Raw genomic sequence first — 9,341 nt, 5'->3', positions numbered from 1 at the left:
CTTTCTCTCTCTTTCTCTTCCCTCCTCCCTCCTTCCCTTCCTTCCTTTTTAGTGGAGACAAACGTTGGGCTTGAACTCACAGCCCTGAGATCAAGAACCTGAGATCAAGAGCTGGGCACTTAACTTACTGAGCGACCCAGGTGTCCCTAAAAGTTTATAGGCCCCCAAAAGCCTATAATATGTAACTTATTCTTATTTAACCCTATTTCATATTTCTACACCCTATGTCTCCCCCTTTGCTAGCAAACAAAACTACAACTAGAAAAGAAGCACTATAGGTAAGGACAGACATCTATAGTGGTTTTTTGCTGGCTGTAAAAGAACTAGCAAAAATGCCATTTGGCACTTTCAAAGAGGATTTACTCATATTTGTAAAATTTTCCTAACATAAGTGAAATTTAAACCATAATACTTCCTTCAAAGATATCATTACTGAAACACATGGCAATTACAAACCTTAAGGAACAAAAGTAGCAATCTATTATCTAAATGGAATGGGTAAGTTCACAAAAGTTAAAAATGAAGTATTTACAGTTAAGGTGTGGCCAAAAGGAAACCTTCTTTAATAGGGGATATGGAAGGGAGTTTGAAGGATGAAAATTAATTTAAAAATTTTTGTGACTAGCTTACGTTCAGAATCAAAGCCTTTCTTTTCTCTTTATTTTTGCACTGTTAAACAATTTTGCTTTTTGTTCTGGAGATACAGGGTCATCAACATCTTCTTATGCTGAGTTAGCAGTCCTGGTTGAATACAGAACTTAATCAGGAAGTATTTGTAAAGCTTCTGTGATCCTAGTAAATACTTGGTTCTCTAATTAGTGCTTCTTTAACACTGATGTGCATACTAACCACCTAGGGATAGGAAGTACATCTAGAGTTGATTCTAAGGTGATGAGTTTGTTTTTTTTTTTTCTTTAAAGATTTTATTTATTTATTTGACAGACAGAGATCACAAGTAGGCAGAGGAAGGCGGTGGCGGGGGAAGTAGGATCCCTGCTGAGCAGAGAGCTCCATGTGGGGCTCAATCCTAGGACCCTGAAATCATGACCTGAGCCAAAGGCAGAGGCTTAACTCACTGAGCCACCCAGGTGCCCCTAAGGTAATGAGTTTCTAATAAATTTCCAGGTGATTCAGTGCAACTATTTACAGACTAATCTTTAACTAGCACCACTCCAGAATACCCGAAGGCAAAGTTGCATGCCTTTATGGAAAGTGAAACAGAAGTAGACAGTTGACAGACATAAGCCAAAGAGTATGTGGCCAGATGTAAATAAAGCAACTGCAGATGAGCTCTAGTTGACTGCTGGTGTTGGGCGCCAGTGTTGACCAAAGATAAAATGAGAGCTATCTAGTTCAATGGCTTGCACAAGGTAGGTGTTCAATAACTGGTTTTTCTTCTTCTTTCTACAAAAATAATTGCCAAGTGAAACTGCCAGCAAACATGTCTCAATAATAGTTCAGTATTTTATACTGATAAAATCAAATGCTGATTAGAGATGATGGGCCAATGGGTATAATACAGAGTGCTTATGACATTACTTAATAAATTTGAAATCGGGGTTTGTTTTTGAAAGAAGATTGACTTATTTAGCAACCACAACAAAAAAGCTAGAAAGATTTAATTTTCCATAAGAGAAGTAATAGGAAAGTCAATCATGGAGGAGGTGAGGTGGGGTGGTTGAAGAATTAGAACTGGACTAGGAAGCTAAGGGAATGGAGCTAAGAAGGAAGCTTGGTGAAGCAACAGGCTTTTGTGGGAGCAATATCCTTGAGAAGCTCCCAGAGGTGGTATGATATTGTGCTTTATAATAAGAAATATATATTTGATTTTCATCTTCATACCTGGCACAGAGCTCCCCAACCCATGTAATTTCCTGTGATGAGAGCTTTTGTTATGTTAATAAGTGACTTTTGGAAAACATCTAAGGATGGGGGCTGGTTGCCAGGGGAGCCAACCTTGTGATTAGATTTAGTCCCCCCCCCCCCCCCCCGACTGCTGAGGGAGGAGAGCAGGTGCAGAATTAATTACCATTGGCCAATCATTCCTCTCTGAAATGAAGCCCCCACAAGTACCCAAAAGGATGGGATTTGAAGAGCTTCCTGGTTGATGAACAGGTGAAGATACAAGGAGAGTAGTATGCTGTAGGAGAGGGCATAGAAACTCTGCCCCCCCCTCGCCACCCCATACTTTACCCTATACATCTCTTTCATCTGGTTTTTCCCAAGTTATATCTTTTTGTAATAAACTGGTAATCTAGTAAGTCAAATGCTTTTCTGAGTTCTGCAAGCTGCTTTAGTGAATTAATCTAACTCAGGGAGGGGGTCGTTGGAACCTCTGATCTATACCAGTGGGTCAGAAGAACAGGTGACAACTTGAATTTGTGAGGAGGCATCTAAAGTGGTGGTGGCTGGTGGGCAGTCAGGTGGAACTAAACACTTAGCCTGTGGGACCTGATGCTATCTCAAGGTAGATAGTATTAGAACTGAGTTAAATTGTAGGATACCCTTGGAGAATTGCTTGGTGTGGGGAAAAACCTCACACATTGTAACTGGGTGCAGAATCTTTAAAAAAAATGTCTACGTGCTTGGGTGGCTCAGTTGGTTAAGCGTCTGCCTTCGGCTCTGGTCATGATCCCAGGGTCCTGGGATCAAGCCCCACATCCAGCTCCTTGCTCAGTGGAGAGCCTTCTTTTCCCTCAGCCTTCTCCTCCCCATGCTTGTGCATGCTCTCTCTATCTCTGACAAATAAAATCTTAAAAAAAAAAATAATGTCTACACTCACAACTCTTAGATTGAGAGTCAGATGCTCCACTGACTGAGCCAACCAGGTGTCCCTGGGTGCAGAATTTGGTATGGGAATGCCCCCAAAACTTCAGAGCATACACAATAAATGTTCATTTCTAACTTCTTTGCTGTGCTGTAGACTAAGTGTTATCAATCCTTTCTACTGCCCCAATACAATGTGTGCTGGACACATGCAGCCTTATGTAGGAAGTACTTTGGGATGTGGAGGATTCTGGCGGTATTCAGCATGATTCTGGTAGTATCCACTAATGTTCAGCTTGAGGGAAAGGACGTGGAGAAGGTAAGACTAGAACAGAGAATTCCACAGGAGGTAATTAGCGACCAGGGGCAACAAAATCCCTAAACAATTAGCAACCAAACTCCCAAGAGATGGGGGTTTCCCATGATGGGGGCAAGAGGAGTCCTTGGGAACATTTAAGGAATTGGCAATTTACATAAAAATAAAATGCTAATTGAGACAGTAATATGCAAATAAATACAGAAGGGAGAAACAAAATGTGACCAGAAATCAACCAGAAGATTTAACACACTTTAGATTTCACTTCAGATTTCAAACTATAGGGAGTAAGTGCCATTGTTGGACCTTGAACCATAATATATGAGCTAATTTTCACTTTGGCAAGACTAATAGTACAGGTTTAAAAAAATATAGTTCATTCTTATTAACACCATTTTGCTTTATTTTTTATTTTTTTGATAAAAGGTTAGTATCTATTTTTTAAATTCAATTAATTAACATAGTGTATTATAAGTTTCAGAGGTAGAGCTCAGTGATTCATTAATCTTATATAAAACCCAGTGCTCATTACATCATGTGTCCTCCTTAATGTCCATCACCCAGTTACCTCCTCCCCGACTCCAGCACCTCAGTTTGTTTCCTATAGTTAAAAATCTCTTGTGGTTTGTCACTCTGATTTTGTTTTATTTTCCCCTTCCTTCCCCTATGATTCTGTTTTGTTTCTTAAATTCCACATATGAGTGAGATCTTATGATAACTGTCTTTCTCTGATTGACTTATTTTTGCTTAGCATAATACCCTCTAGTTCCATCCATGTTGTTGCAGATGAAAAGATTTCTTCTTTTAAAAGAGAGAGTGAGATCACAAATAAGCAGAGGCAGGCGGTGGGGGTGGGGAGCGGTGCAGGAAGCAGGCTCCCTACTGAGGAGAGAGCCTGATGTGGGGCTCGATCTCAGGACTCTGAGACCATGACCTTTGCCAAAGGCAGAGGCTTAACCCACTGAGCCACCCAGGCACCCCAAGATTCATTTTCTGATGGCTGTGTAATATTCCATTGTATATGTATACCATATCCTCTTTATCCATTCCATCTTTTGATGGATATATGGGCTCTTTCCATAGTTTGGCTATTGTGAACATTGCTGCTATAAGCATTGGGGTGCCCCTTTGGATGACTGCATTTGTATCTTTGGGGTAAATACCCAGTAGTGCAATTGCTGGGTCATAGGGCAGTTCTATTTTCAACTTTTTGAGGAACCTCCTTACTGTTTTCCAGAGTGGCTGCACCAACTTGTGTTCCTCTCAAAAGTATATCCTTTCTCTGTATCCTCACCAAAATCTGTTGTTTCCTTTGTTAATTTTAGCCATTCTGATTGGTATGAGGTGGTATCTCATTGTGGTTTTGATTTGTGTTTCCCTGATGCCAAGTGATATGGAGCATTTTTCCTGTATCTGTTGGCTATTTGGATGTCTTCTTTGGAGAAATGTCTGTTCATGTCTTCATCCCATTTCTTGATTGGGTTATTTGTTCTTTGGGTGTTGAATTTGATAAGTTCTTTATAGATTTTGGATACTAGCCCTTTATCTGATAAGACATTTGCAAACATCTTCTCCCATTCTGTCAGTTATCTTTTGGTTTTGTCCACTGTTTCCTTTGCTGTGCAAAAGCTTTTTATTTTGATGAAGTCCTAGTAGTTCATTTTTGCCTTTGTTTCCCTTGCCTTTGGAGATGGGTCTGGCAGGAAGTTGCTGTGGCTGAGGTGAGGTCAAAGAGGTTGCTGCCTGTGTTCTCCTCTAGGATTTTGATGGATTCCTGTCTCATATTTAGGTCCTTCATCCATTTGGAGTCTATTTTTGTGTATGGTATAAGGAAGTGGTACAGTTTCATTTTTCTGCATGTGGCTGTCCAATTTTCCCAACACCATTTGTTGAAGAGACTGTCTTTTTTCCAATGGGTATTTTTCCTGCTTTGTTGAAGATGACGATAGAGTTGAGGATCCATTTCTGGGTTCTCTATTCTGTTCCTTTAGTCCATGTGTCTTTTTTTGTTATTAACACTTTTTTCAGAAGTCTTTTTAAATTAGAATTGTTTCCCCATCCTCCATGAAGTTTTTACCTGAAAATTCTGTAACATAGTTTTAAAATAATTCAAGCCAACTTTTCAATTTAGGTTCATAGCTCCAATCTTTCCCCTTAATAGAATACCTTCCTTAATTCCCGAGACAGTTTCTTAAAGATGACAATTTCCCAGTAGCATGTTTTCATGAAGAAGATTTGACAACATACCATTATTAACTTGGTAACATGAGTTAATTGTACAGATTGATATTGGCTTAACATTAAATTCCTGAGCGATGGGGAATCCATCACACAAATCATGGCTGCCTTCTTTAAGTATTTATTTGTATGCTTTGTTCTAACAGTAGATGATGGAAGTAAGGAGAATTTAAAGCAGCTTATCCTGACAGTAAAGACAGACTTACTCTGAAGCCAAAGCTAGATGAAATCAAACACTGCACTTGCTCAATGACTTTTAGGTTTTGTAACTATATGTGTGTAGCTAGAAATGCTCTGCTTCATTTTTTTTTTTCTCATTGAGAATTTTTTTATTTCAAAGTTTTTTGTTTTTTTTTTTAAGATCTTATTTATTTGACAGAGATCACAAGTAAGCCGAGAGGCAGGCAGAGACAGAGAGAGGGGGAAACAGCCTCCCCCTGGGCAAAGAGCCTGATGCGGGGCTTGATCCCAGGACTCTGGGATCATGATCTGAGCCAGAGGCAGAGGCTTACTCCACTGAGCCACCCAGGCGCCCCTAAAGCAAGTCTTATAAAAAGTATGTCTGGAAAAGTTTTCTCAGAAAAAAAAGGCCACCATACGATAGTGGAGCAAATTCTCTCTCCATCTCTCACTTTCTCATATACTGACAGATTCCAAAAGCAAATCCAGAATTACTATTTCCTTTCTATAATGTTCAAACACTTGGCCCCAGAACACAAAGCTCAGGATTGTCTCCATCTACCTTCCTAGTCTCATCTTATTTTTCCTTTCTTTCCATATTCTACACACACCAGTATAAATGGCCATTTCTCAAAATTACCTGGTGCGTTCTGTTTACTTCCTGCATGTGCTGATTAACTTTGTTTCTCCATTTGCCTGAAGCATCTTCATTCTTCTCTTAAAATCAGCTCCATGGCACCTATCTGGAATTCTTCATTCTCTAAGAACTCACAGGATGTTGTGTTTAGCTTTACTGTAGTATGTCTTTGATTTGTTGTTGTTGTTATAAGCATGTTTCTCATTGGTATATGAACACCATAAAACCATGAATCATGTATTTTTAAATTCCAGTGCTTAGCATATAAAGGATGCTCAAAAAATATTTGGTGATTAAGAATGCATGACAAGGGGGCATCTGGGTGGCTCAGTGGGTTAAGCCACTGCCTTCAGCTCAGGTCATGATCCTAGGGTCCTGGGATCGAGTCCCACATTCGGCTCTCTGATCCACAGGGATACTGCTTCCTCCTCTCTCTCTGCCTGCCTCTCTACCTAATTGTGATCTCTCTCTGTCAAATAAATAAAATCTTAAAAAAATAAAGAAAAGAAAAGAATGCATGACAAGGAAAAATAATATTGGAAAATGCAAACTAGCCAGACAACTACCAGCCCTTCAAGATATATCTCCAGTTAATCAACATAGATTTTAGTCATTTAAAGAGAGAAACATGGAGGGGACCTAGAAAGATGGTGCCAAAAATTAAGAGGTAATTTACAATCTCTACAGCCCATTATTGTTTCAGGGCAATATTTCAAACAGATTTTCCTTTTTTAATTAAACTGACAATATACCCTAAGTAAAGATGAGGATGTCACAGTTTCTTGCCTGTTCTGTTGTGCTGCTTTGAAATATCAAGATTCAAATGGTTCAGGAGAAATACTTTATTTTCCAAGATTGGGGCAGACATTACCACTTGAGATTAAAAAGACAAGATCAAATTAAAAAGAAGTACATGTTTTCCTGGTGATTTACAAATAGTGCTGGTTTTAAAAAAAGGGCCACAAAATTCTTAGGCCTCCTATAGAAAAGTGATGTCTATGTCCCTTCCCCTGAAATATAGGCTCTATAACTTTTTGACTAATAGGACATGGCAGAATGATGCCATTTTCAGCAGTTTTATATTTTCTCATAATGTGTTAAAATATGAACTATGGGCTGGTAGTTCCATGGCATTCAGTGTACTGAAATGGTCCTTAGCATAAGAAAAGTAAAATATTAGGAAAGTGAAACTCTAAAAATGAAACCAAATTTCTACTCATATCTAGTTTGTCTTGTAATGTATTCCAAATAGCATGTCTATGTCTTGAATATGTCTATATAGATATATTTCAAACAAGTATTTTTTTTCCACTTTCCTGAACTTTATTAAAGAAAAAGCAATGATGGTAAATCTTGAGAACATAGTCAAATTTCTAGGATTCTTCCCCTGAAAATGTGACATTTGATTTTCAAACACATGCCAGAGCATACATGGTTCCCAATTGTACTAAGTAGATGAGAAGCTGAAATCCTAAAATGTTCATCTTCCAACTTTCCCCAGTCTGTGGTCTGTCTTTGGATCAGCAATAATTGCCTGAACAGCTACTATGGCTTCATTAATTTTTGTCTGTAGCTCTCTGAGCTCTTCTATATGCAGCAATCGCAGAATTTGAGCAGCTTCATTAAGAACTGCATCTCCTGTGTCAAAACCAAGAATATGTTTGTCTAAAGCAACAGGCAAGTCCTCTTTCGTTTGATTTGCTTTAGCAACTGCATCCTGTGTCAGGCGCTCCTGGACCAAAATGCGAATTGCCTTAAGCATTACCAGGTAATCATCATGACGCTGAATCTGAAGAAGGTTAGCCAAAGCCATTACACCAGCCTTAAAATCAGGATTATTTACATCCAAATTGATCAATGGCTCTGCATTTTTAGCTGCATTGTCAGCATTTTTTGTGTTATCAGGTACCAAGTCCTTGTATTTTTCAGCATTATCTCCATATTCAAGTCTAACAGCTAAACCAAGAAGCCAGTCAATTGCTTCTTGTCGATCTTGAATCTTGAAAGGACAGTTAACATCTTTGAGATACTTTTCAAAGAACTTGGGCCAGTCACTGCTGTGGATGTTTCTTAAATTACCTCTGTCTTCAATCTTGTAGTGTCTGATTTTCTGGTCTTCAAGCCAAACAATAAAGTTTCTAAATTCTGTTTCATCTTTGCAGTTGAAACCAGCCGGGTTGTGGTAGTCAAGGGCCGTCAGCTTGCGTCGGAACATGGTCCCCGCGTCTCGCTCTGGTCTCCCGGGGTTCGGCCGGGAGAAGACAGGCGAGGAGGAGCCTCAAACAAGTATTTTTGCAAATATAAATGAGTGGTAACCATTTTTATTATCTAAGTGCAAAGTTATATTGTTGCTAAACATTTAAAACTTGCTCAGATGGTTAGATTCTAATGACTGCTCTACTTGGACTTGAGATAAACTGCCAAGAGTGGCAGGAGTTTACCTCCCAAAAGAACTCTAGCCTTGATACTGATCTGAAAATCTGGATTACTCTTCAAAGCTCATTGGCAATTAACCAAAAACACTTCATCATTAGAACAGTGTTTATCTTTTCACAATTTCTTTCATTATTTCCTGCCAAAATCATAAAATGTATGTGTGTGTGTGAGAGAGAGAGAGAGGCAGAAAGGGGAAGAGAGAGAGACAGAAAGAGGAGGGGATGGGGAGAATGTGCTGGGGTAGGGCTTAAAATTAAGTTTGCCTATCTTGGAGGATATTTAGCAGTAGGTAGGGTTTTGGATTTCTTTTTCATTGTAATTCTTCTAGTTTATCCATCCGTAGATGAATCTGTTTCCCTAAATGGTGAATATTGTTTAGCAATGTTCATTATTCAAATGCTTTATGAAGTAATCCTCATAATTCCTATAAAGTAATTATAAACAGGGTCGTGCTGCTAACTTGCAGAAGGCAATAATGAAGTGGCAAATTTCTGGACCTAGATAAAGCTCACTGCTATGTAAGGCTGCTGAAGCCTACATGATCAATGTTGTCACTTTCACTCATAGAAACTTAGGAAAACAAAATGCTCCAAACTCACATTCTTTCCTTGCAATCCCTGAATAGGCTTGCCTGAGCATTTTGGCAGTTAATGATTTATACCAGCAAAGGTGGGTTTATCTTCCCCCATTGATACCATTCTAGAGAGAAACTGACAGTTCTTAAATAGGAAAATAGTTGGGGCATTGTGCTAGAACACTCTGTGGTGA

The 9,341-nt window shown here is 39.0% G+C and overlaps 1 protein-coding gene across 1 annotated transcript; it reads right to left on the bottom strand.

The window, feature by feature from the left end:
- Positions 1 to 7,426: 7,426 nt before the first annotated feature.
- LOC132019558 (RNA transcription, translation and transport factor protein-like) lies at positions 7,427 to 8,436 on the bottom strand. Its single transcript, XM_059402776.1, has one exon. The coding sequence runs from the start codon at positions 8,350 to 8,352 to the stop codon at positions 7,618 to 7,620; it is 735 nt and encodes a 244-aa protein (XP_059258759.1). The 5' UTR covers positions 8,353 to 8,436; the 3' UTR covers positions 7,427 to 7,617.
- Between the last annotated feature and the right edge of the window lie 905 nt (positions 8,437 to 9,341).

Source organism: Mustela nigripes, chromosome 6 (genome assembly GCF_022355385.1).
Source record: "Mustela nigripes isolate SB6536 chromosome 6, MUSNIG.SB6536, whole genome shotgun sequence".
Taxonomy (NCBI): domain Eukaryota; kingdom Metazoa; phylum Chordata; class Mammalia; order Carnivora; family Mustelidae; genus Mustela; species Mustela nigripes.
This window is presented reverse-complemented; position numbering and strand designations above follow the sequence as displayed.

Coding starts and splice junctions, on each gene's coding strand:
- LOC132019558 (XM_059402776.1), bottom strand. CDS start 8,352: ATGTTCCGACGCAAGCTGACGGCCCTTGACTACCACAACCCGGCTGGT.